At 36.3% G+C, this 26,381-nt stretch overlaps 1 protein-coding gene across 2 annotated transcripts; it reads right to left on the reverse strand.

Annotated features, from left to right (window-relative positions):
• Window positions 1-1,146: 1,146 nt before the first annotated feature.
• Window positions 1,147-25,612, reverse strand: LOC107554539 (CAP-Gly domain-containing linker protein 1-like). Of its 2 annotated transcripts, XM_016237078.1 has the most exons (22): window positions 25,472-25,612; window positions 22,851-23,018; window positions 22,289-22,776; window positions 22,083-22,207; window positions 20,931-21,132; window positions 20,652-20,849; window positions 20,464-20,567; window positions 20,298-20,358; window positions 19,072-19,176; window positions 17,655-17,783; window positions 17,424-17,540; window positions 16,505-16,562; window positions 15,957-16,207; window positions 15,484-15,546; window positions 10,571-10,656; window positions 7,261-7,366; window positions 7,088-7,131; window positions 5,608-5,668; window positions 5,202-5,358; window positions 3,748-3,800; window positions 3,546-3,658; window positions 1,147-3,066 (listed from the first exon to the last, which is right to left on the reverse strand). In XM_016237078.1, the coding sequence occupies exons 2-22, from the start codon at window positions 22,936-22,938 to the stop codon at window positions 2,838-2,840; spliced, it is 2,838 nt and encodes a 945-aa protein (XP_016092564.1). In that variant the 5' UTR covers window positions 22,939-23,018; window positions 25,472-25,612; the 3' UTR covers window positions 1,147-2,837. The 2 variants fall into 2 exon arrangements, with proteins under 2 accessions (XP_016092564.1, XP_016092565.1); XM_016237079.1 differs by lacking the exon at window positions 19,072-19,176.
• Window positions 25,613-26,381: the final 769 nt, after the last annotated feature.

Consider the following 26,381-nt stretch of genomic DNA (forward strand, 5'->3'; position numbering starts at 1 on the left):
GTCAATGCAGTGAGATTTTGGAGCACTTTATGCTTTCATCTGCTGACAAGCTTTATGGAGATGCTGATTTCCTTTTCCAGCAGGACTTAGCACCTGCCCACAGTGTCAAAACCACTTCCAAGTGCTTTGCTGACCATGAAATTACTGTGCTTGATTGGCCAGCCAACATGCCTGACCGGAACCCCATATGGAATCTATGGGATATTTTCAATAGAAAGATGAGAAACAGTCGATCCAACAATACAGATACAATACAGGCTCAATAGTCCTCAGCAGTAACACAGGCTGATCGCTTCCATGCCACACCTCACTGATGCTTGAATATGTGCTAAAGGAGCCCCGACCAAGTATTGAGTGCATAAATGAACATACTTTAAAGAACTTGAACTTTTCTGTTTTGCAAATCCTTTTTTTTTATTGATCTTAGGAAATATTCTAATATTTTGAGATACTGGATTTTTGACTTTCATGAGCTGTAAGCTCTAATCGTCAAAATTAAAACTAAAAAACTTTTGAAATGTTTTACTTTACATGTAATGAATCTAGAATATATGAAAGTCAAAAAACAATGTCACTTGTATTTTGGCCATAAACATACACTTCTAATTAGCAAACACCACTAATTTTCCTAATTAGGTTAACAAAAAGAATATAATTTACATCAAAGATGCTATTTTCGTTATTTTATGTGGGGTTCAGTATTGTCTTATCAGGCTGCATTTTTAAGGGACATGAATTATTGACCAGGCCCCTTCTGTTCTATTTAGGAGCTGTAGGACATTGTGATGGGATCTGTTGACCATCCTTGCGTGAAATTGAGAGACTATGAGAGCGGCGTTTCAAACTTTGGCTGCAAGCACAGTTATAAAACTTTGAGATGTAAATTTAGATGAAAGATCAAGACTGAAAATCATTCAATGATGAATAGGTGAAGTGGTTTTATTTATTTATTATGTAATAATTTTATACAATGTATGGATCACACCACTGACTTAAATACTGAATCTAAAGTGTGTCTAGAATTGTCCTTATGACGTTCATGAAATGAACCAAAACCATGGTCAGAATCATTGTGTATTCAGAAAGCGCAATATAGTCAGACAGAATATAAAGACACAAGAAAAATCTTTGAATGTTTGTATTGAGTTCAAGTGAATATACAGTACATGAAACGGTACAATAGTTAAAGACTGTCACAATATTTCAGTAGAAACAGACCATATATTTGCAATTAATGCAACATTTTCTGATCAAATTCATATAAACCAAAGGGGAATAATCATGAATATTATACATATTTAATATAATCTAGTGCACCATTTCATTGCGGGTTACCAATTCTAACACTTGCAGTTTATTAGGTTGCTAAATAAACTGTTAATATTACATCAATAATAAGAGATACAATATGATCTTGTGCTTAAAAATTGTGCTTTAGTAAAGATCTGTTCACACCAAGTTTGAGGTGACTAAAATATACGGAATTATAAAATATTTGGAAGCCATTTTTTGCACCAAAACTTTTTTGATGCAGAATTGTCTTCATTCTCTGAAAAAAAGTCTGGATACCTGAAGTAACTGTTCGGCATTTTAAATAAATCAATTTTGAATCCGTACACAAAAAAAGGTTTGATCTTCAAATCTTGCCGTGCATTTATTTTATGCCCAAAAAATTGGACTTGGTGTGAATAGGCCTGAAATCTACAGGACATACCATCAAAATACACATAAAAATCCATTCATATGACATTATTATAACTATATGTCTGATGTTTAACAGTAAAAATAACTTAGTTCCAAACAATGGCAGTTAAATTCATGTGCTGTATACATTTAAAGTGAGAAGTGCAATAAGTTAATAGTGGTTAGCTTCAGCTTTGTTTGGTGCACTTGTTGTAATTACTTGGTGTAATTTTGTTTCATTAAAATAACTTCATTAAAATCTTCTATCCTGGTTTAATATGCAGAGACCACTGTAAGTAAACCATTCGTAGGGCGTATTACTGAATAGTGCAACAACTGTGGCGGTGTTCGGAATAGCATACTACATACTACAGTATGTATACTGTGCATAGTATGTATAATTTCTGTATGCATAGTATACCTGGGTGAAAATGTGCAGTATACAATCAGATCCCATAATGCAATGTGCTCGACACGAGTCGATTCAACATGAGTAACGAATAAGCTGAAATTAAAATCCACTATAATTTTTAACAAAATTTAGCTTAATTTTTATTGTTGCATAATGCGTACCATTTCACATGCCATCTAAAAAATAGTGGGCAGTATTCAGTGTATACTGACTAGTGTGCAGTATACCAATTCGAACACTGGCTACAGCTTTGTGGAGCTTTCAAAAGATTATTGTTTATTTGAGCGCCCTGAAATGTCAGCTTCTGACTCAACCAATGGGTTGACTTTGGGGTGGAGCTACAATAGTAGAGAGAGGAAAACCTGTTTGGAAACAGTCATTATTTTTGCAATTCCATTTTGTGCCAATAGAAATTACACACAGCAGCTTTAAATACACTGCAAAGTATCGCTAAACCGTTCCCAATTTTCTTGCTGGTAATTCATCATTAGATAAATCAACATAGGACAGTGAAAAACGTCCGAAACACACAAAACGGTGTTGATAACACAGAAATATATCTCGCCTTCATAACATTAAATTTCCATAAATGCAGCATACCTTAGACTTCATTTGGGCGGATTCATTTAGGGAATGTACAAGAGGTTCGAATGTATATATGCTGTGTACAAAAATAGCGTATAATCTGGTTGAAAGCGAACTGTGCATAGCCTGCTCATAGGCTGAGGGGTTGAGGGGAAGTTCAGAAGGTTTGGTCATCGTTGCAAGAGTCTGTCCAGTGACCGAACGCTTCACAGATGTCGCAGTATGGTCGTTCACCGCTGCGGCTCCCGTGGTATGTGGTGTGTGGAGGCGAGTCTGGGGATTGCGTTTGAGTGGGACAGTCTTCCGTGTCGTGCAGGTCAAAGCAGTCACAGATGTCGCAGAAAACGCGTCGTGGGGCTTTCTTCTTCTTTTTGACCTCACCAAGACTTGAGAGACAGAGGATAAAATTTTTTTATTTTTCGTAAACCCTGTGCGAAGAATAATAATAGCTACGAAGATGCAAGTAGTGTAATGCTTGTCAAGTATGTACAACATGACCATGTGCCAGGGTTATTACAGTTAACAGAAACAAACAAACAAAACAAAATTGGCTAGAAATAAAATAAATGTTAACTGAAATATTTTTATATTTAAATATTAAAAAATAAGTGCAACATAAGTTGTACTTAAGAAACATTTTTCATTTTCATTTAGTTTAACTTGATGTACTAAAACTGAAATAAAAATTTATAAAAACTATAGACGTTTAAAAGAATTATAGTAATGACAAAAACACCCAACAAAATTACTAAAACTTAACTAAATAAACTTAAAATGAAAATGGAAAATATAAAGCTAAAAACAAACTCTAAATATGAATAAAAACAGTGTCTTCTAGACAAAAAAACAACTCAATTGGACTCACCCATCATTTTCATCATTTCCGTTGAACTCGGTCAATGCCATTTTCTTCAGCTTCACCTTTAGTTCTTCATTCTTCCTCTGGAGGTCCAGAATGACTGAGTTCAGGAAGTTGATCTGATCCATGCAGGAAAACATGGCAGAATTTAGAGATTTACAAATGTATCCTAAAAACAGAATCCAAATAAAGAGCAGAAGAGTTTTACCTGTCCCTCAGCAAACTCTTTCTCTTCTCTCAGTTGGTCTATAGCAGCATCACCTACAGGTGAAACAAACAAACAAATTAAGGAGTTAGTTCACCCAAAAATGAAAATTAGCCTGTGATTTACTCACCCTCGAGGCATCCTAGGTGTATATGACTTTCTTCTTTCAGACGAATCCAATCGGGAGTTATATAAAAAATTGTCCTGGCTCTTCTAAGCGTTAGAATGGGGTAGGCGGGTGTTTTTGTTCAACAGTCCAAAACATGTTAAATAAAGTGCACGCATCCATAATAAAACAGCTCCGGGGTGTGAATAAAGGCCTCCTGTAGTGAATCCATGCGTTTTTGTGAGAAAAATATCCATATTTCAAATGCAATAAATACTTTTCTCTCACTTCTGCTAACTGTCGTACACGGAAGCCGTTCCGGCGGATGACGTAGGACGTATGCATTGCACACGCCTCTGAGATATGCTAGTCTCGCGAGTTTGTTTACAGGAGCAAAGGAAGCAAAGCTTCCTTACTTTAGCAAAGGAAAACCAGTCTCCTCTTGGCTTATATCGAAATCCTCGGTTTGTACTTCCAATTCATGACCGGCATTTTGTTTTGTTCTCTCTCTCTGCGTTCGTCCTTAATCACGCAACGCCGACGTCCTACGTCATCTGCCGGAACGGCTTCCGCGTATGACAGTCAGTGGAAGTGAGAAAAAAGTGTTTATTACGTTTGAAATATGGATATTTTTCTTACAAAATCGCATGGATTTGCTACAGGAGGCTTTTATTCATGCTCCAGAGCTGTGTGAGGCACGTTTTATTACGGATGCGCGCGCTTTATTTAACAAGTTTTGGACTGTTGAACAGAAACACCCGCCCACTGCAATGATAGAGCTTAGAAGTGTCAGGACAATTTTTAATATAACTCCGATTGGATTCGTCTGAAAGAAGAAATTAATATACACCTAGGATGCCTCGAGGGTGAGTAAATCACAGGCTAATTTTTAGTTTTGGGTGAACTAACCCTTTAAGAAAGATTTGTTAAAAATTTTGATTCATTTTTCAGTTTCATACTGCAAATGGAAATAAAAGTAGTAATACTATATGTATTACTCATACTACTTCCATTTCCAGTGTAACAAAATTTAAACCAAAAGCAACAGAAAAGTCATTTTTAACATATCTGAAGACATTTTTACATAAAATTGGATTAAAAATAGAAAAAAAAATAAAAACATTTTTCTGAGATAACTTGATGGCATTTCCTGAATTAAACATGCAAATTCATTGATCAAATAATGGCAGGCTTGGTGAGCAATAGAGACTTTTTCAAAATATTACAAAATCGTTCCACAAGCTTTTAAATGATGAATTAAATGTGAATTAAAGTAGCTGGCAATATACAGTATACAGTACACAATGCAAAATGCTGTCATTCCGTTCCAAATATAAATACGCTGACAGACCTGAACTGACTTCCTCTCCATTCCCCGTCTGCCGGACCTCCAGCTTTTGCTCCAGGCTGTTCACTCGGCTCTGCAGCTGGGCTTTGTCCCTCTCTAGAGACGTCACAGCTGACTGGAGTGTCTTGGCCATGGCATTTTCCACACGAAGCACTGCAATCTGGAATGACAAATTATTTTTTCCCCCTTATTCAACAATATTAAGTGCCAACAATACAAAGTTTTATATAAAAAGAAAAAAAATAGGAACGGCTTTAGACAGCTTTAGTGTTTTATGAATTTAATCTACTAGAAGCATTCTTTTTATATAAGACAAATTCAGTCATAGTCCACAGTGAATAAAACATACTTTGAAGAATGATCCAGAGGTTTAGTAAGACTTAAGAAACCCAAGAGTCAAAGTTCTTACCTCATTTCGTAGTGTCTCTAGCTCTTTGTCTTTATCAGACATCATTGCATTGGAGTTCTCACTATGAGGACAGACAAGAGCTCACTGTAACTGGTTGGATTTACAGTCCTGTTACAAAAAGCCATATGCACTCTGAGAACATGCATAACACCATCTCTCAATGGAGCTCCAAAGATTAAAAGCTTACAGAAAAACATGACAAAAAAATGAACAGACATCCAGTGGGACTGTGCAGTATTTTTAGGGTGGAGGAAAACAATAGATCTGAAGCCAAAAACTTTTTTGTGCTTTTCTCTAGATGTGGTAATCTTGGTGTATCATAAAATACTGATCTGTAAAGAACGTGTACTGACAAGCTTTTTTGAAAGCCTTCATTTCCCACGAGATGAAATGATATTTCAGATTGCATGTGATCTCAAATCCAGCTCTCATTTGAACAATTACTAAGACAGAGCTCTATTAAGCACCATCAAAAGCATCTGTGACATGCTCTTTATAACCACAGAAAATAAATTTGGTTTTTGAAAGCTTGTGAAGAAATTTCAAGGAATAGTTCATCCAAAAAAGAACATTTGCTGACAATTTTCTCACCCCTCAGGTCATCCAAGATGTAGATGAGTTTGTTTCTTCATCAGAACGGATTTGGAGAAATTTAGCATTACTTCGCTTGCTCACCAATGGATGCAGTTCACCCATTCACAATGCAGTGAATGGGTGCCGTCAGAATGAGTCCAAACAGCTGATAAAAAACATCACAATAATACACAAGCAATCCACACCACTACAGTGCATCAATTAATGTCTTGTGAAACAAAAAGCTGCATGTTTTTTAATAAACAAATTCATCATGTTTTAACTTCAAACGGTTGCTTCCAGCTAAAATATCCTCTATCCATAATACTGATTTCTCCATTGAAAAAGTCATTTGGTCTGAATCAAGAGAGAAATACGCACAGATCAAGCAATGTTTACAAGCGGAAACAGTCCAAAACAGTTCTACACAAATATGTGGGTGGATTTTGATGTGAGAAGACAACAAGAGATGAGACATTATTATGGATTATGGAGTATTTTGGCCTGAAGCAATGGTTTAAAGTTATAACACCTTAATTACCTTAAGGAATTGTTTATTGCAAATATGCAGCTTTTCACTTCACAAGATGTTAACTGATGGACTGGAATTGGTGTGGATTACTTGTGTATTACTGTGATGTTTTAATCGGCTGTTTGGACTCGGCTGTTTGGACATTCTGATGGCACCCATTCACTTCAGAGGATCCACTGGTGAGCAAGTGATGTAATGCTACATTTCTTCAAATCTGTTCTGATGAAGAAACAAACTCATCTACATCCTGGGTGACCTTAGGGTAAGCTTTAAATTTTTGCTTTTAAACCAATTTTTGCCATAGACTTACACTTGAAGACTTCCGTCTTGATTTGATTGAATGAACTTAATACTGAGCCAAAGACATGCGCTTACCTCTCTGTAATCTCCAGCGGGCTAGTCAGAGCTTTGCTGCCAAGCTGCCAAAAAAAAAAAAAACATGATACATGATAACTCAATCCCTCAAACTGATGGAGAACGTCACAGGGCAACACATTTCAGAAGAGCTGACAGGAAACATCTAAGTAGAGAAGCAGACAGATAAACACCTTCTGCTGTGCGTGGACGTCCAACTCCTGAGCCAACGTCCCTTTCTCGTCCTGGAGTGACACCTGCCTCTGAGACTTCTGATTGGCTGACAGTTTTAGCTCCTCACTACACAGAGAGAGAGATAAGGAAATAGTTCATGCTGATACTATCACACAAGACTACCATACTAGTATTTTGCGGTATCTGAATTTTCTGTGTGCATTTAACGCCTGGATGACCTACACTACCATTAAAACGTTCATGGTCAGTAAGATTTTAAGACTTTTATTCATCAAGGACACATTCAATTGATCAAAAGTGGCAGTAAAATCATTTATAATATTAAAAAATACTTCTAATTCAAATAAATGCTGGGGTTTTTTAAACTTTCTACTCATCAACGAATTCTGAAGAAGGTTTGCAAAAATATTAAGCAGCACAACGGTTTTCATTGATAATAATAATAAATGTTTCTTGAGCAGCAAATCAGCATATTAGAATGATTTCTGAAGGATCATGTGACTGGACTGGAGTAATGATGCTGAAAATTCAGCTTTGCATCACAGGAATAAAACACATTTAATATACATTTAAAATATCTTCAAATAGAAAATAGTTATTTTAAATTGTAATAATATTTCACAATATTACTGATTTTATTGCAGTTTATTAAAATAAATGCCGCCTTTGTGAGCAAAAGAGACTTCTTTCAAAAACACAGAAAAAAATCGTACTGATCCCAAACTTTTGAACAGCAGTGTACTGCATTTACCAGACTACACTGTGTGGAATACCGTACCCACAATGCAGTGCGCTCAACTTGATTTTCTATTTCATATATGAAAAATTATCTGGAAGTGATATTAAATGTAATATTTAGCTAAATATATCACTTCCAGTTAATTGGTCATATTTAATTTTAACATTTAGTCTACTCTAAATAAACAGCATACTACTGATTATCATAATATTCTGCAGCATATAGAACATATACTGTGCAGTATGCAAAGTGAGCAGTCAAAAATAAATTCTGAGCATAAAATACTGTTTTTTTTTGTATTTATAATGCACAGTGATTTTCATGTTCTTTTTGATGGCAGTGACAACAAGCACTCGACCCTTCAATCCACCCTGACGTCAATCCTGTTATCCTTTCCTATTTTCCTCTAATTCCTAGGCAATGCACATTGTTTAATATATCATCTTTCCTTTCCATCACGACCCGTCGGCAGTTAAGACATTTCAAAGACCAAGCACTTGACAAATAACAGCGTTTGGTTACAAAAAGCGGTAGTAAAAACGTGAGCTAAAAAAATAAAGAAAGAAAAACACTTCAGAAAGGTCACCGTCATCCTCCTCGTGTGTAACGAATGAGCCAATCTATTTTTACCCAGGGTGCATTATGATGCAGGAATAAATCAAATCATGCACGCTCAAAACTCAAGCAGAAAATCAAGGTCACGTCTCTAAATGAGAAGTCATTAAGTCTCTAAGCTGTAAGAGCCTCACAAATTCAAAAAGAATATTCTGTGTTCAATAAAGCATAACATCTTTTTTCCATAAAGAAAAGAATAGCAAAAAATATAATATTGTAAGCTACACTATGATACATATTCATGAGCATCAGAAGATCAACAGAGTGTTATGAAAGGAACTCCATGGGATCTCACGTGGAGTCGAGAGCGTTAGACAGGCGGAAAACAGCAGCTGTAGCTGGAAAGATGCGGTTACGTAAAACTCCCTGGAGGAGAGAAGCTCACTTCTGAAACGTTCGGCTGCGAATATCTTCAGCATAAGAGCTCAAAAGAGGCTCCACATGGGTACCTGCTTGCATCACTGGAGCCGTCACTCGCTGGACACGCCAATCAACCGCGGGCTGAAGGAGTGTGTCGGATCAGCTCGAGTTACAAAGGCTTTGAGCTTCGGTTTGTGGCGCTTCAATTCAGAGTCAACATGAATTCAGAATGGACCCCACTGGATTTTACACCACCAGAAATGTTCATTGTGGTTGTAAAAGCATTTTGAGCTAAAGGTTTCTGCTTTAATGCTTACAATTTATTTTGCAGACAGATTTATTGCAAATAAATTGCTAAATAAACTGTTTAAATATAAAAAAATGAAACCGGTTTTTATTAGATTTTCTGGAATTTATTTATTTTTGAAATATTTATATATTTTCCCTCTTATTTTTCAATTCCTGGTTCTGCCCAACATTTTTTTTTTTATTATTGATTATCCTGATTGTGAAATGCTGCAAGCCAGATTCAAAAGCTCTTTGTGTCAGAACATGTGCATTATGCTTGTTATTCAAAAACTGAGGTTGAGTAATTTTGCAAAACAAATAACAACAATTATATAATTATGCAATTATGCAAACATTTTCAAAATTGAAAAAAGGCATTTTTAAATAAATTTAAATACATTTTTAAGTTAAAGTAAATCAAAATTCACCATCCATTCAATTACTGATGGATCAAATCAGGTTCTGCCCTATATTTTTTCTTATTGATTATCCTGAAGCCAAATTCAAACTCTTATTGCACGTGAGCACAACCGCTCAATGTGTCAGAATGTGTATTGTGGTTATTCAGAAACTGAGCGAAATGTTTTTGCTAAATGCTTAAAATTTATTTTGTAAACAAAACAAAAAAACCTTTAAAAATTTAATTAAATAGCTAAATAAATATGAAAAGTAAAAATTATGAAATATGTTAATTGCGATTTTTGGAATTGATTTATTATTTGTTCAGCAGGTGTCACCAAACCCTCTTCTTTTTCATCATCCAGTCAATTCCTGATGTATAATATCAGGTTCTGCTCTACATTTTTTCCTTATTGATCACCCTGATTGTGAAATGCTGTGAGCCAGATTCAAACTTATATCGTCCACATGAGCACAACAGCTCAATATGTCAGAACACACACACTACGCCTGTTGCTATTCAGAAATCAAAGCTGTTGTGACCATGTGGACTTGGGATGTCATTCTATGACTCACAGATCTAATTTAATCACCACAATGACGCCAACATGGTACTTAACTGACTAATTAAGATCAAGATCCTTTATAGCTCCAACTAAGCAGACAATTAATGTAATAAGATGCAGTTGAAAGATGTTAAATGGCGCTCATTTGTTGCAGCTGTTGTTCAGTGGTCAGCAAACGTGAACTAATCCATGTGAGGCTGGATCATGTCATTTCCTCTCCTCGCTATTAGTTCCAGTCCTCTCACTGCTATCACTATCGATGAAAGTGTCAGAAAGTCCTAAATAAATAATGAAACGGTCAACGAAGAGAACCGCATGGGTGCATGTCAGCAGGAGACTCACATTTCTTTGCGGAGGCTGTCGATGCTCTGCGTTTCTGAACTCAGCTGCTCCTGATACTGAGAGTTCTGCTGCTTCAGGGCCTCAAGCTGGTGGACGAGATAAAAGACAAATAAATCAAGTGAAAGAAAGAGGTTTTAGGAAAAACGGTTTTGGACAAAACATAGTGGGGTGAATGTCATGAAACCTTTCAAGAACATGTATTTTGCAAATCGCTTATTTAAGGACTATTTTATCATTTCTTTTCTCGGGTTCTTAAATTATTTTAATGACAATCAAGCATACTCCGGTTCAAATTCTCATTACCATAAAAAATATCTACATTTCATACCTGCAATGTTACAAAAATATATATAATTATTGTGTAAATATTATTAAAATTTACATAGTGTATTTCTACATAATGGTAGCATTTGTTGCACTTTTTAACTTAAGTTTCCGAGGGTGACTTATGGTTCTAAAACTGGTTTTAAAATCATAAATTTGCTTCTGATATTAATCATTTATAGTGTATTTCTAAATAATGGTTAATTTACTATATGCTCACTTGCACAAAATATCTTTATTACAGTATTTTTCTAAAATGTCAGAAATGATCATTAACTAAAACAATTTTTTAAAATTTTCATTAATATGTTTTCATTAATAAAAAAAGCAGAAACAATATAGAAATTTCAAATATAGAAAATTTGAAATTTTGCCTCAGGAACTAAAAGAAATAAAATGTTTAAGTACTAAAATTATTGAAACTAAAACATTAAAACTAAATAGTTAAATAGTAATATTTAAAATGCAAAAGGGCATAACAAAATGACTGAAACAAACACAAAGTAACATTAGAATAAAAACTGAAAATATAAAAATAAAAGCTAATTAATAAATACCAAAATATATATAATACTAAAATAACACTAGGTAAAAGGCATTAAATTGTCATGAAATAATAATGGGATTATGCACAAAGGTGTTCTGGGTGTTTTTAACATCTTTTTAACGTCGAAAAATGGTAAAATCTGACACCCCTCCTCAACTAGACACACACTGAAGTACTAATTATTCATATAGCACAAAAATTGCAAGTTAAATGCTAAAGTTTAAAACTAAGCGTTTGGAGCAAATACATAATCCTAAACATGAGTAATAATAGTGATGCTTGCTTTAGCAAACACCTGTAAAAGTCATGCGGGGGAAAAACAACAACAAAAAAAACTGTTTAGTACAATCGATGAGAGCAGAGAAGATACATCACATTTCGGAGTAATGCATACACAACAAATATTTAGAAAAAGCATGTCAGACCATCACATCTGGTGAAGTCAGATTACTGTTCCCACGAGACCCATAATTCAATCCCATGCTGGCTCACTGTGAGTAACTGGTCTGCATCAGACTGAAGTGTTAATTACACTCTTCAGCACAAACGCCCACAACTGGCTCATCTACATGCCAAGAACCAACATCAATGTTTTATTATGAACCAGCAGAGATTCGCCTGTTGGGTGATTCAGTATTTATATTCAGAAAGCCTGAGAGATTCCGTGATGATGGAGGAATTACACTGTCATCAATGAATGAAATGTCATCAAACAACCATTTCATTCACACTCAGACACGTGAAAGCATTCTTCAACTCAATGTCCACAGCTACTTACAGAAATAACACGCAAGGGATACAGTGACACAAAATATTTTCTTTCCTTTCTGTGCATAAAAAATTTAAATAGTGACAAAAATAGTGATGAATATATTTTATGATGATTACCAATATCCAACATTATGGCCAATATCAGGGGGAAAACAATGCCACCAAAATTCAAAATGGGGGGAAAACTGCTAATTCTAATTCTAACGCTAACTAATTCAAAGCATTGATTTAAATATAAATTCAAATATCTGTTTTATAGTTATACAACTATTATAAAAGCATATGCTATTATCATATGGTTATTATTATTTATGGTTATAAAAAATATTTTTCTCAAATATCAGCAAAATATCTCGGAATTTTTGGGAAAAGCAGTGTTGTTATTGTTAACTAAATCGAAAACTAAAATTCTAAAAATGCTTTGTCGCTTAAACCAGAAATAAATATAAATATAAGCTGAAAAACTTAAATACAACTAAATAAACAAAAAATTAATAAATGATCGTACTTATTCAGATGGGGAATTTATTTTAATGTGTTGACAAAGTATCTGAGGGTGTTTTATGATTATAAAACTGATAATAAAATCCTAAATTTGCTCCTAAAAATAATTCTAAATCAATACATTGGGAGAAAAAACAACAACAACAACAAAACAGCGCTCACATTAAACCTCCACTTCTAAATGCTTCAAATGCAATCAGGCACCAAAAATGTATTTAAATAGGAAGAAATAAGCCCATATATTATCCAGTTTCAATATCATCCTAACCCAGTTCTAATATTTTAAAAAATGCTGACATTCCTGAATACCAACATGGTCACCGATATACATTATCATGCTTCCCTACAAAGTGCACTACAGAAGAGCGATCTTTACCTGGCACAGAGAGCTATAAACGCTGCCCGTGTAGTTCTGTTGGAGCCCTGTCACATCCATGCTGCTGTGTCTTTCCTGTTTTTTCCAAACAAATGTGCCCTATCAATAATACATCCCCCTATGGCCCCCTGCAGCGAAAGAGAGGCACAAGCTCTCACTCTGCTGGCGTTCCACCACACGCTCACGTTTGCACAAACACACGCTCTGAAAAGCATCACACAGGGCAGCTTCATTATGTAAGGACGACAAGCCCCGCCCCTCTCGACATCCCCCTGCTGACCCCGCCCCCCTCCTTCTGCTGTTCTCCGTCATCTGCCTGTTCTCGTCCTGTATTAGCTGTTTCTACATGATGATACATGTTTGTCTCTGGTGTCATCAGAGAAATGAAAATCCTTGCATGAGCAAAGCCTCTATTTCCTGTTTATTTTATAAATAAATATATAAACAGATTAAAATGTTTCTGAAGGATCATGTGACACTTATGCCTGGAGTAATGATACAGAAAATTCTGATTTGCATTACAGTAATAGATTACATGTTAAAATATATTTCAAACTGTAATAATATTTTACAACATTACTGTTTTGACTGTAGTTTTGATTAAATAAATGCAGCCTTGTTGAGCATATGCATGAAAAACCCTTACATATCTCAAACTTGAGTACAGTTGTGTGTTTTTTTTTTTAAAGCTGCCGCACAGAGACTTCAATCCTTGAATGACACAAAAAAAGAATGAAATTCAGGCTAAACTAAATTAGCTCTGCTTTTTTAAACCTTAAGGGGACAAAAGTCCAAAATGAGGTCACAATAAGGTTGTCTTTTTCAATACAGAAACCAAAAATACATTTAAAGGGACAGTTCACCCAAAAAATGTTGTTTCAAAACAAAAAATAAGAACTTTTGAAAAATGTTCATGCTCCTCGTTTTCATATAACATCAGGTCATAGTTACAAATAAGTAGTCCATATGACTTGTGTGCTACAATTCTAAGTAATTTGATATATTTGTGTAAGAAATAGAGCAAAATTTAAGTAAATTTCCTCTGTCATAACACACAAAGTTATTGTATGGCTCCAAAGGAGTTGGAATATAGTGCAAAAAGAAGCTTGAGCATTCACCAAAACTCAATTTGTGCTCTATGAATCATATGGGTTTAGAACAACACTCCTAAAAATAAAGGTTCCTTATTGGATGGTTGAAAACGAAAATTAATCTTCAGCTGAATATTTTCAGTTGTATCAGCGCATCACAAGCGAACACCCAATATATCCACAGACTGAACCAACAACACCATATAAACCACTGCAGGTCAGTCAATATAATACAGATGCTGAATTTGTAAACCAGTGATATAAGAAGACCTGTTACGCTTTCACGCAGTCTTACCGTATGTGAAAAGCACAACCCCAGGAAGCAAGTCTCCTCTGATAAGTGCAGGCCGTTGGGGTGATTATGTAAGGCCACGTATGAGCGCACAGAACATGCTTTACATGCAGCCTGCAGGCGGTCAGATGTACAGGACTCATGCATGAATTAACAGTGCGTCTGAATCATTATGTCAGTAATAGTACGGTTACACAGTGAAAAATCTCTGCTCGCCTCATAAGTAAACGCGTTTATTGAGCTACAAATGCTAAATAAGTTTTAATGTTGCTACTGGCATGTTCACATGCATTTTTTAAAGATGATTACTGATGTCTGCTAAGGTGACATAATGACTTAACTAAGGTTAAGTGATTTGAACACTAACAAACTCATAACACTAAGTATTACACTTTACCGTACACCAGTGCTACTGTATGAACACGAATATCTCAAATCATGTGGTCAGTGTAGGAGATCCATTGAACAACCACCTAGCAACCACCCTGAGCACCCTAGCAACAACTCATGACATCCTAGCAACACGGAGGTGACTTTTGAATTGGTAGTAGGGCTGCACGATAAATCGCATGCGATATTTAACACGCATCTTGTCAGTAAAGCCGGTTCTGTAATCAGCGGTAAATCTCCATCACCTGCGGGCTTTCACATGGAGCAGCATTAACTACACAGAGCCATTGTTCACTGGCAAGCTGCGCAAAACCACGATCATATTTTGCACATGTTTTGCGCAGCTTGTCGATGAACAACGGCTCTGTGTAGTTAATGCTGCTCCATGTGAAAGCCCGCACGTGATGGAGATTTACCGCTGATTACAGAATGGCTTTACTGACAAGATGCGCGTTAAATATCGCATGCGATTTATCGTGCAGCCCTAATTGGTAGACACTAATTCAAATAAATCAATTAGTTACACCCTTCCAAGTCCCTTTCAGACAGCAGATACGACCTGACAGTAACCAGGAGTCACTGTTTATCTGCATGATATGAAGAATAAAGCATATTTACCTCCTCCTGCAACTTCTTATTCTTCTCTGTCATCTGCTCCAGCTTTTCATCAGACTGTAAACTCTGTTTGAGTGAGAGAAAACCTCTGGTCACTCATGTGCTATTTGACCAACATGCTCAAATATAAATTAACATATAAAAGCTTGGAGTTGGTATAAGATTATTTTTTCAAAGAACTCTCTTCTGCTCACCAAGGCTGCATTTATTTAATCAAAAACCCAGTAAAAACAATAATATTTTTGAAATATTATTACAATTAAAAAAAAACTTCTTTCTATTTGAATATATTTTAAAACATAATTTATTCCTGTGATGCAAAGCTGAATTTTCAGCATCATTACTCCAGTCTTCAGTGTCACATGAGCTACAAATAACAATACCATCTTAATCTTACCCACCCCAAACCTTTGAGCAGTAGTGTATAAAACAGCAGGAGCTACTGGGTGTATGTATTACAAATGTCATTCGGTCACCTGGGTTTGGTCTTTGAAGGCTTTCAGTTCCACCACCTGCTGTTCCAGCTCAGCGCTTCTCTCTGTGATTTTTTTCAGCTCTCCTTCTGCTCGGCCCAACTTCTCCTTCAGCTCCTTCATCTGAAACTCTCGCTCTTCACCCTTTGCCTGTTCCTGCTGCTGCCGGATGGCCACGTCTCTCTGCAGGTCCTCCTTCTCCCTGGACACCTGATCCAGCTTCTCTCTCTGCATTTTAATGTTCCTTTCCGTTTCTGCCGCCGAACAGAAGTAGTCATAGAGGAGCTCATGTAGCAGTATTTGTGCTAAAATGATCATTTTCCCCAAACTTTCACACAAATTGGACTACTGAGCAAGTACAAGTGTGCCGTTGTGAATTATGGCTCCGCTGGGAATGGCTGGTTTATCTCATGAACATGCAAAAACGACACTGCTAAGCTGTTCACGTTGGCGCAGGTTCAAATGCCAGGGATGCAAATATATAAAATGCTCAGATGCTTTATGCAGTTATTTAGCATTTAGGTGCTTTAGATGAGTCATGTTTTGCTTACCTTGCATGGCTAGTGTTGCTTTATTATTGTCCTCCACTGCTGTGTCAAGTTTCTGCTTCTGAAATCAAACAAAGAATTGGTTGGCCAAAAAGGAAAAAAAAAACGTTCAAAAATTTAGTTACATAGAAATTTTATATAAATGTGTTTTACTTTTATAATTGATAATTAATGTTAAATAATTCAAGTACTTGGTGACTTTTATCATATTGCTATTGCAGCTTCACATAAAGCCTAACCATACCTATTAACCATTGTAAAAATCACTGTAATGTATGGCCTCTCATGAGTTATTGGCTTAAAAGACAAGTATTTGTAATGATATAACGCTGAATTTTAGAGAAATGTATGTATCCCCAGGCACATCTAAATAATTCAATAATATAAAAAGCTGTCATTAGATCACCATATGGGCTGGAGGGATGCGCAAGTACAGCACAAGATACAGAAACCTTTAAAAATACATAGCGCCATTATGTGAAAAAAACAACAACAGGTTTTCAGGTTAGTAAAAAAAAAAAAAAGGAAGGAAGGAAAGAAAGAAAGAAAAGGTGTCCCATACTTGGAATTTGTACTCTGCATTTAACCCATCCAAGTGCACACACACACACACAGTAGTGAGTAGTGAACAAACACGCACACACACCGTGAACACACACCCGGAGCAGTGGGCAGCCAATGCTGCGGCGCCCGGGATATTGGGGGAGCAGTTGGGGGTTCGGTGTTTTGCTCAAGGGTCTCACCTCAGTCGTGGTATTGAGGGTGGAGAGAGCGCTGGACATTCACTCCCCCGACCGACAATCCCTGCCGGACCTGAGACTCGAACCTGCAACCTTCAGGTTACAAGTCCGACTCTCTAACCATTAGGCCCGACTGCCCCAGCTAACACTAATAAGCCCCCAACAGTATTAGTGTTGAATACCAGATCTTGCAGCTGCTGCTGGAGGGATGTTTTCTCCTGTTCCGAGGAGGCGAGTTTCTGCTGGAATATGAGCACTTCCTTCTGTCTGTTTTCCAATTCAAAGTTCAATTCCTTGATCTGTAAGAATGCAGAGAATACAGTGATCAATTCTAATGATGCAAATGTTTTCTGATGTACAATAGCATGTCATAATGCATCTTGTTTAGATGGATTCAAGGGGGTTGAATGGACCGTTTTGTCTTGTAATGGAGGTGAGGCTGATCCCGCGGTCCCAGCCCGGAGAGTTCTCAGCTGAAGATGCAACTCGGACACCTCCTTTTCCAGCTCCATGATTCTGGAGCGCTCGGACACTGTGGCCACCTACAGTGGGACACACGACTTCATCAACTGCCTATAGTGACCAAACCGGGGCAACTGGAGCCATTATAAGTAAACTAGATATTTTCTGCAAAAGAAACATCTACTATTTTCTCATTCATTTAATTATCTAATCAAATTAGATCCATTTCAGATTCACATTATGGTCATGTGGGAAACAATTTAAGAAAAATCATCATGCCAGGAAAAACAATTATGTACTATCATTCAAAAGGACTATTAAAAATAAATTAATACTTTTATTTAGTAAGACTGCATTCAAATTGATCAAAGGTGACAGTAAAAAAAATTCTGATTTCATATCTCACAATTTGAAAAACAAAATATGTATTATCATTCAAAGGATTTTTTAAAAGAGAAATTAATACTTTTATTTAGTAAGACCACATTCAAATTGATCAAAGGTGACAGAAAAAAAATCTCGCAATTTAGAGTTTTTTCTCAGAATTTCTTTCAAGCAATAAAAAAAATATTTATATTTTTTCTTCTCAGAATTGTGAGTTTGTATCTTGCATTTGAGCAAGATACTTGTACTGAGCATAAATCTAGCAAATTCTGCAGCAAATAGTGAAAACAAGCCTTATTATCAATATTAAAAACATAGTTTTTAATATTGATAATAAGAAGAAATGTTTTTTTTGGATTTCTGAAGGATCATGTGACACTGAAGACTGGAGGAATGATGCTGAAAATTCAGCTTTGCCATCACAGGAATTAGGTACATTTTTAAATATTTTCAAATAGAAAATAGTTTTTTTATATTGTAATAATATTTCACAATATTACTGTTTTTACATCAAATAAATGCAGCCTTGGTGAGCATAAGAGATTTCTTTCAAAAACATTTTAAAAATCTTATTGACTCCAAATTTGAACAGTAGTGTAAACCTACAAATATACCTATAAAATGCACTTTACACTTTTAATCATATATATTTTCCCAAATCACATTAGGCTATTGAGAATTGTGATGCAAATGTGTTTAAATGTCATGAAAAAAACTACATGGACCCCTACATGGGGTCCCCACATGCACCTAACAAAAAAATTTGAACTAAAAATATTCTTTATGCAAAACATTTTCTTATTTTCTTCACTTGATTTTGGGATGAAAAACGACTTGCAGAGATGCATCCAGTGGTGCTTACAAAAAAGAGACCTACCTCAATCCATCATGGAATAAAAAAATAATCACTTTCCCAAAATAAGCAAAATCTCTTCCGTGCATGGGGAAATCTCTCTCACCCTCCCATATGACAGACTGATTTACCCTAGTATCCTCTAACTCCCTCTGGAGTTTATCTGCTTTGGTCTTTTCAAAGAGAAGACTCTGTTCGAGCTCCTTAATGTGGGCATGCTCCATTTTGGTCTGCGTCTGTTAGTAGACAGAAGAGGAAAAGAGAGAGACAACACCAACGGCGCGGTCACGTGCCAGCCAAAAGCCAAGTACGAAGAGCTTCATGCAGACCTTGACATCATCCTCCTCTATGAATGAGGACAAAGACAGCAGTGACACACAGAGAGCGGCGTGAAGACGGAAGATCGCATTTAAAAAAAAACAAGAACACCAAGACATGAAACAAATGCGGCTCAAAGAGCAGGCAGATGAAAGAAAGATGGAGGGTGTCAATAATAAAAGAATGAAGGAAGGAATGAAATGTGTAAACGTGATCAAAGATGAAAAAATAAGAATGCAGTGAATGAATGAGCAAATAAAGAGAATAAGGGGAATGAAGCATCAAAGAATCAATGCTACAAGAACTAGAAACAGAAGTGATGCACGGTTTATTACTTATGAATCTTACGATCTTCTCCAAAGTGATTTTTGAAGAACTTGATCCTCATGTATTTAACAATTTGATCTTGAGACAAAATGAATGAATGAAAGAATTTATCTATCTATAGTGGTCAATCATTTACAAATACCTTTCTATGAATAAATCACTGAATTAATGAATCTATCTATCCATCTATCTATCTATCCATCCATCCATCTATCAGTGTGGTCATTAGTTTACAAATACCTTTCTATAAATGAATCACTGAAGTAATGAATCTATCTATAGTTGTGGTCATTAGTTTAAAAATTATTTTCTATGATGAATCACTGAATCAATGAGTCACTGAATTAATTAATCTATCTAGCTACCTATCTATCTGTAGTTGTGGTCATTAGTTTACAATTACCTTTCTAAAAATGAATCAATGATTCACTGAAATAATGAATTAAGGAATCAATGAATCTATGAATCTATTTATCTATCTATCTATAATTGTGGACATTAGTTTACCAATACCTTTCTATGAATGAATCACTGATCTCATCTTTAAATATATCTACTTTTCTCCTGTGAATTTGTCTAAAATATAAGTATAAAAGCCTGATCTGATCATTTCTGTATTAACACAGGCTGGTCTGTTAAAGACAGGTTACTGCACTGGTCAACTCATATCCAGTTTCTTTCATTGTAAACGTATATGATAGGATCACTTTACCTCTAGGTCACCTTTGGTAATGCAAGCTTCCTCTACACTGAACTGCAGGTCCTCCACTTTTCTGTGGGCCAAAAAGTACACTTTAAGCCCTCAGATATTCAGAATATTCTATGTTCTTCAGTAGCAATCAATTACTATACAAAGTATTTTTAATTATAAATGTTACCTTTTTTCCTCTTCCAGTTGATTCATCAGCTCCACTTTATCTCTGTCTGCAGTCTCCACGAGTCTCCTCAACTGGTCCAACTTGGCTTCCATCTCCACAGCATACTTCAAAAACACGCAAAAACAGAGTCTCGTTTATCATCCAAAAAATTACGACTTTTACATAATGATGATAGAATAGCTACCGACCTGTTCCTGGCCCTGTCTGAGCAGCGCCAGCTCTTGCTGCACCTCTCCGGCATGACTTGTGGCTCGTGCCACTTCCGTCCTCTCCAGGTCCTGCTCGGCCAGGAGCTGCTCGATGTGCTGCTGCTTCTCCTTCAGGGCCTCCTGCAGGGCCGTGGTGCCTGAGATCTTCCGTGCGTACCGAGCCGACGTCTCTGTGAGCTGAGATATTATTGACAGGTATTATTTCAAATAATATTTAAAGAAAAGCATAAAATGTCAATGAGAGGTGTGGGACTGTACCAGGCCTGCTCGGCTGGGTTTGCCTCCAACTGAGGAGGTGACAGAGCTGAGGGAGCTAATGGAGGACGCGCTGGGGCTGTTCTTTAGGGTTGACCTGCGCCTGGAGGATTTGGATTTAGCAGGAGTGGTGGACGGGAATCCAATGCGGGTGACTTTGTGAGTAGGAGCGAACAGTCCATACTTTGGTAGGCACTGGAAATATCTATGGGAGTGAAGCATATAAATATACTATTACTGCTCAAAAGTCTGGAGTTGGTATGACTTAAACGTTTTTGAAAAAAGTCTCTTATGCTCACCAAGACTTCATTTATTTGATTAAAAATACAATAAAAACAAGACTATTGTAAAATATTATTACACTTTAAAATAAGTGTTCTCTATTTTAATATATTGTCATATTTATTATCAGAATCAGAATGAGCTTTATTGCCAAGTATGTTTGCACATACAAGGAATTTGTTATAGTGTCACAAACTTCCAGTACACTGAGACAACAACAACACACAGATAATAAAAGTGAGATGTGAATAAAATACACATGCATAAATATAAACCACAAAAAAAGAATAAATTGTATGTACAGGTGTACTATAGATGGAATAGGATATTTATTCCTGTGTAACATTATAGTAACATTATAGATATCTTTACTATCAGTTTTGATCAATTTAATGTGTCTTTGCTGAATAAAAGTAATAATTTCTTTCAAAAAATGACTTTTGAATGTCAGCGTATAAGCTGTCTGGGGAATAGCTAAGATCTTCTTTATCATTTAGCTTACAATAACTTCCCATAAAGACAGTAACCCGAGGTTAAAGCCACCACAAAAAAGCACTAACAACCCATTTTACTTCCATAATGTGAAAAATTTCACAATAAAACTGAATTTTTCAAATGTTTTCTCATTGGAATTGAACATGAAATGTGAACTTTATGATATATAGCTGAAAAAAAGACCCTAGTAATCTCACACATCTTTTTTCTTGAAACTTTCATAGTTTCAAAGGAGATATCAAGAATATACTAAAACTCGGGTTAGATTCATCTAGATAAGTAAAGACCTGAAAGATCTGTTTTATAAATGTGTTTTAAAACAGATCATCCTTTTCCCACAGGTTGATCTTATGTAATTCTGGCAAATTGTGGCCTTACCTTGCACCAGCCACTGCCCCATCATTCTTGCCAAGAGGCTCATCCAACTCAACACCACACCAATCACCTTTCGCAAAGTCAGTTACGCCCAGGAAACGCACAACACCTGCCTTGGTTCCACCAACCTGAGAAGTGCAAGTAAAAAGTTCCCTCAAACTTCCCACAATAAGCCACTAAGCATGAAGACAGACAGGAGACGGTCTTACCAGAACACGATCACCCAACTTCAGTTCCCGCTGCAACTTCTTGGCCGAATCTGTCTCAGACAGATTGGATGCAGACTCGCTGGCGGCCCTGGTTAGGTTTGTTGAGGTCTTGGTGGTTGCACTAATGGTTTGAGTGACAGGAACGGGATCTTTGGCAGGGGAGGTGGATGTCTTGTTGGTGGGCGTCTGTGTGCCATTGGCCTCACGCTCTGGCACGGGAGTGCGGGACAGTTTGGAGGGCCGAGTAAATATACCTCTCAAGTCCTCACACTGGAAGTAGCGCACTCCGGCCACAGAGCCATCGTTCTTCCCGATGGACTCGTCTAGAACTATTCCCGCCCATTGGCCCGGTGCAAACTGGGTCCCTCCAATGAACTGCACATAACCCGGTTTATTTCCATTGACCCAAACTCGTTCGCCAACAGAGAAATCTGACGCAGCATCTTGGGCCGTATTAGAGGTTGGGGATGTTACAGCCTTGGCGCCAGCTACAATCAGAAAAAAATAGGAGCACGTCAGCACTGAATCAGTGTGTTTCTTATGTAACCAATGGGTGACTCACCTGAGGTGGGCGAGGTTTTGGTTGGCGTCGCAGCTGGTTTACCAATCTTGGTGGGTGGTTTGAGACCACTCGGCTTCCCCGTACTCATTTTCCCTGCTTTATGCACACAAATGTGTTATTCCTGCAGAGCCTGGAAGAATGACAATCCTCCCTGACCAGATCCGATTCCTTAACAGAAGAAAATGGTGAATACAGAATACATAGTTCAGAATACAGTTTTAGAATAGTTCAGAATACAGTTTTATTGCGTTTAGTTGTTTTATTGTGTGATAAACCAAGAACCATGGTATCCATAATAACTGACCCTTTGCAAAGAGCTTGACTGACATGCAATCTGACCAATCATAATGCCAAAACCTGCCATTTTATCCGACAAACAAATCAGACAGGAGAGTAGATTAAATTCAGTGGACTTAAACTGTGTGTATTGACGTCTTTCCGCGGTTAAAATAAGTTCTGATGCTCATTCATGTTTATTTGGTGCTTTAAGTAAATATGAAAAGACGACCGGTTTATGCGCCGCTTGAACTGAGGCAATACAGCGATCTGTCACGGCACATTAAAGATCCACGAAAGGTATTTATTATTTGCATTTCTTAAAAATGCCAAAATTATAAATCTAAGACTTTGTTTCATACATGCTCCGTGATGTATTTTTCACTGCGTGAGAACATGATGCGTAGTGTGAGAGCGACAACTATTTGTAATGTTAATGTGCAAAGATTCCAGTGTAGGCTGCTTTCAGTTGTTTTAGGTGTACAATACAGTCCGTTGTGCTGCTACAAACTGGTATTTGTTATCATATGATTTTAATTATTGTAACCATCAGTGTTGGGGGTAACGCATTACAAGTAACGCGAGTTACGTAATCAGATTACTTTTTTCAAGTAACTAGTAAAGTAACGCATTACTTTTTAATTGACAAGAGAATATCAGAGTTATTTTTTTCAGATAAGTAACGCAAGTTACTTTTTTTTTCCAATTTATTGATTGGCAGCTCTCTTGTCCTCATGTTGAGAGAAATCAGAAGATGTTACTGTAGTTCAAAAATAAATATGAATATGCATTAATTCATCTCACTCACAAAAAAAATGAATAAAAATAATGCAACTCAGAATATGACGCAAACCTGCAATAATTAAATGTAAAAACAGCACAAATATCCTTTATGTATTTAATCCCATTCTATTAACCAATGTCTTTGCTTCTGACCTTCGATGATCCAGTTCAACCGTACTAATAAGCACAAAATACTCTAGACAACATTTGTGTGTATTTTGTTTATTGCTGAAGTGTGTTGAAATGTCTTCTTCTGCATTCTACTGTACGGACGTAAATGTACTTTCCCTTCAGCCTGAGGCTCATTCATTTCACTTTTGGTGTGAAAAGGCTTTTATATTTGCCCCAAAAAAATAACTTTTTATTTTAAAAACAAACAAGCAAGCCCTGTCCAGATTTTAAAAGTAACGCAAAAGTAACGTAACGCATTACTTTCCATAAAAAGTAACTAAGTACCGTAATTAGTTACTTTTTTAATGGAGTAACGCAATATTGTAATGCATTACTTTTAAAAGTAGCTTTCCCCAACACTGGTAACCCATAAACAAACTAGACTGTTGCGCAAACCGTTTACTGCACTGTTATTCACGCATGTTGGTATTCCATAGCAGCTACTGAACCACATTCACAGGAAATAGCTTACTTCCGCCTTAAAACATGAGGTATTGCTTTGATACATAACATGGTAATAAATCATTATGTTTATGAACGGTAAAACCATTACTGTCACAGTATTGTTTATAAAACGCATGGTGTTACCATGATATTTCTATTAGTGACTGCTGAAGGAAAAATCCATATTATGATGACGGCTATGGTAGTTTGGTGGGAACTGTTGTTACCATGGTAACCAAGGCTATTTGTGTCAGCTAATGAGTTAATCCTGAGTACAAAATCATTTATACTTACGCTAATCCACAACATGACACACAATCAAGTTTAACGGTTAAAAAACTCACTTACAAAAAAAGTACCATGGTACTACCTGTCTTCGTGGATATGTACCATGGTAATATAATCTGACACTGCAATTTTACCATGTTACTACCACCAAAGCACTTTTTCGTAGCACCAATTATAACATAATTGTCTACTTTATCCATTAATATTAAATCAGTGGTTATTCGTTTCATTTTAAGAAAGAGTAAATAAAGTTACCTGTACTTTTGGTTCTGGGTATTATCTAACGTTAAATATTAAAAATAAGAAGAATTAATGACGCTTAAATGTAATTGTAACAATATGGACTGGACCGTTGACATGACTAAATATCGTTGTTATTGTTTATTTTTAGCGAGCTAGCGATAACTAGCCAAACCATACCCGTCAAAACACAACTATCCACGAATTTCACATTGTATTCCTTAAAATAAATACCAAAATGTCTGTTTCGAGTCAGTAATTCAGTGTATTTGTGTTTCTACGTGGCTGCGCCTTCATGTCAACAATAACAAACTGTATGCTAGCCGACATTAGCCAGAGGAGCTAAATCCTCTAAATGCAACACAAACGAGCTCAATGCAGCGGGATTGAGAGAAATCAAAGTGAAGCTAGTCTCTTACCTGAACCGTTTTACTGTGTAGCATTCCTCCGAGGTGAAGGGAAATGAGGGATTTCGTGTTTGTCTGGATGATCTCGCACTAGTGATGGTGATGATGGGTGAGGCAGTTCAACACGAAGCTGCACCCAAACGCTTTAATTACAGTGACTCTTGACATGACATCTGAATAATGTACATTAGCAAGTTTAACGACAATTAAAATGGGGTGGCGTCAAAGAAAGTGGGGGGGAAAAGTGGATTTATGAAATGATGCATGGGACTTTTGTTGCAGAATAAGTTTGATTGTAAAACAATTGTCTTTCAGGCATTTGCAATGTCTCGATAGGGAGAAGCAGAGGATTTGTTGGCTTGTGATAAAAATGCGTAATATTGAGACCGAATTCTTTAATATATTTTCATCAATAATAATGTTAACACAGACATATCTTTGGATTGAATTATTGTGAATGGATGTGACCGGAAGGCCATTTATGTAAAAAATTAAGTAAATCAGTAAATTGTAATATTTTTTGCATTGTCGCGTTCTTTTATGTATTACTGAATTAATTAATTCATTTTCATTCAAGTTGAGAGACCGGAGTAAATGTCGCATTTTTACTATTCTGACCACAAGAGAGCGCACAGTGATTAAATATCGCAAATCAATCAATCAATCATTAACTAGCTAATATGTTTCGACACTATTTCTGATAGTAACTCTGATAGTAAACTCCATGTACCTTTGCACAGGTTTAATTGATGACATAGTGTTATTATCAGTGTTGGGGGTAACTCAAGTAACGCGAGTTACGTAATCAGATTACTTTTTTCAAGTAACTAGTAAAGTAACGCATTACTTTTTAACTTACAAGAGAATATCAGAGTTATTTTTTTTTTCCAATTTATTGATTGGCAGCTCTCCTGTCCTCATG

The sequence above is a fragment of the Sinocyclocheilus grahami genome, unplaced genomic scaffold (genome assembly GCF_001515645.1).
Source record: "Sinocyclocheilus grahami isolate Dianchi unplaced genomic scaffold, SAMN03320097.WGS_v1.1 scaffold505.1, whole genome shotgun sequence".
Classification (NCBI taxonomy): domain Eukaryota; kingdom Metazoa; phylum Chordata; class Actinopteri; order Cypriniformes; family Cyprinidae; genus Sinocyclocheilus; species Sinocyclocheilus grahami.

Excerpts from the sequence above, each read along its gene's own strand:
- LOC107554539 (XM_016237078.1), bottom strand. The coding sequence starts at position 22,938 with ATGAGTACGGGGAAGCCGAGTGGTCTCAAACCACCCACCAAGATTGGT. Across the intron at positions 20,850-20,930 it reads AACCCAGCCGAGCAGGCCTG|CTCACAGAGACGTCGGCTCG; the intron begins GTACAGTCCCAC and ends ATAATATCTCAG. Across the intron at positions 20,359-20,463 it reads CAACTGGAAGAGGAAAAAAG|AAAAGTGGAGGACCTGCAGT; the intron begins GTAACATTTATA and ends TTTGGCCCACAG.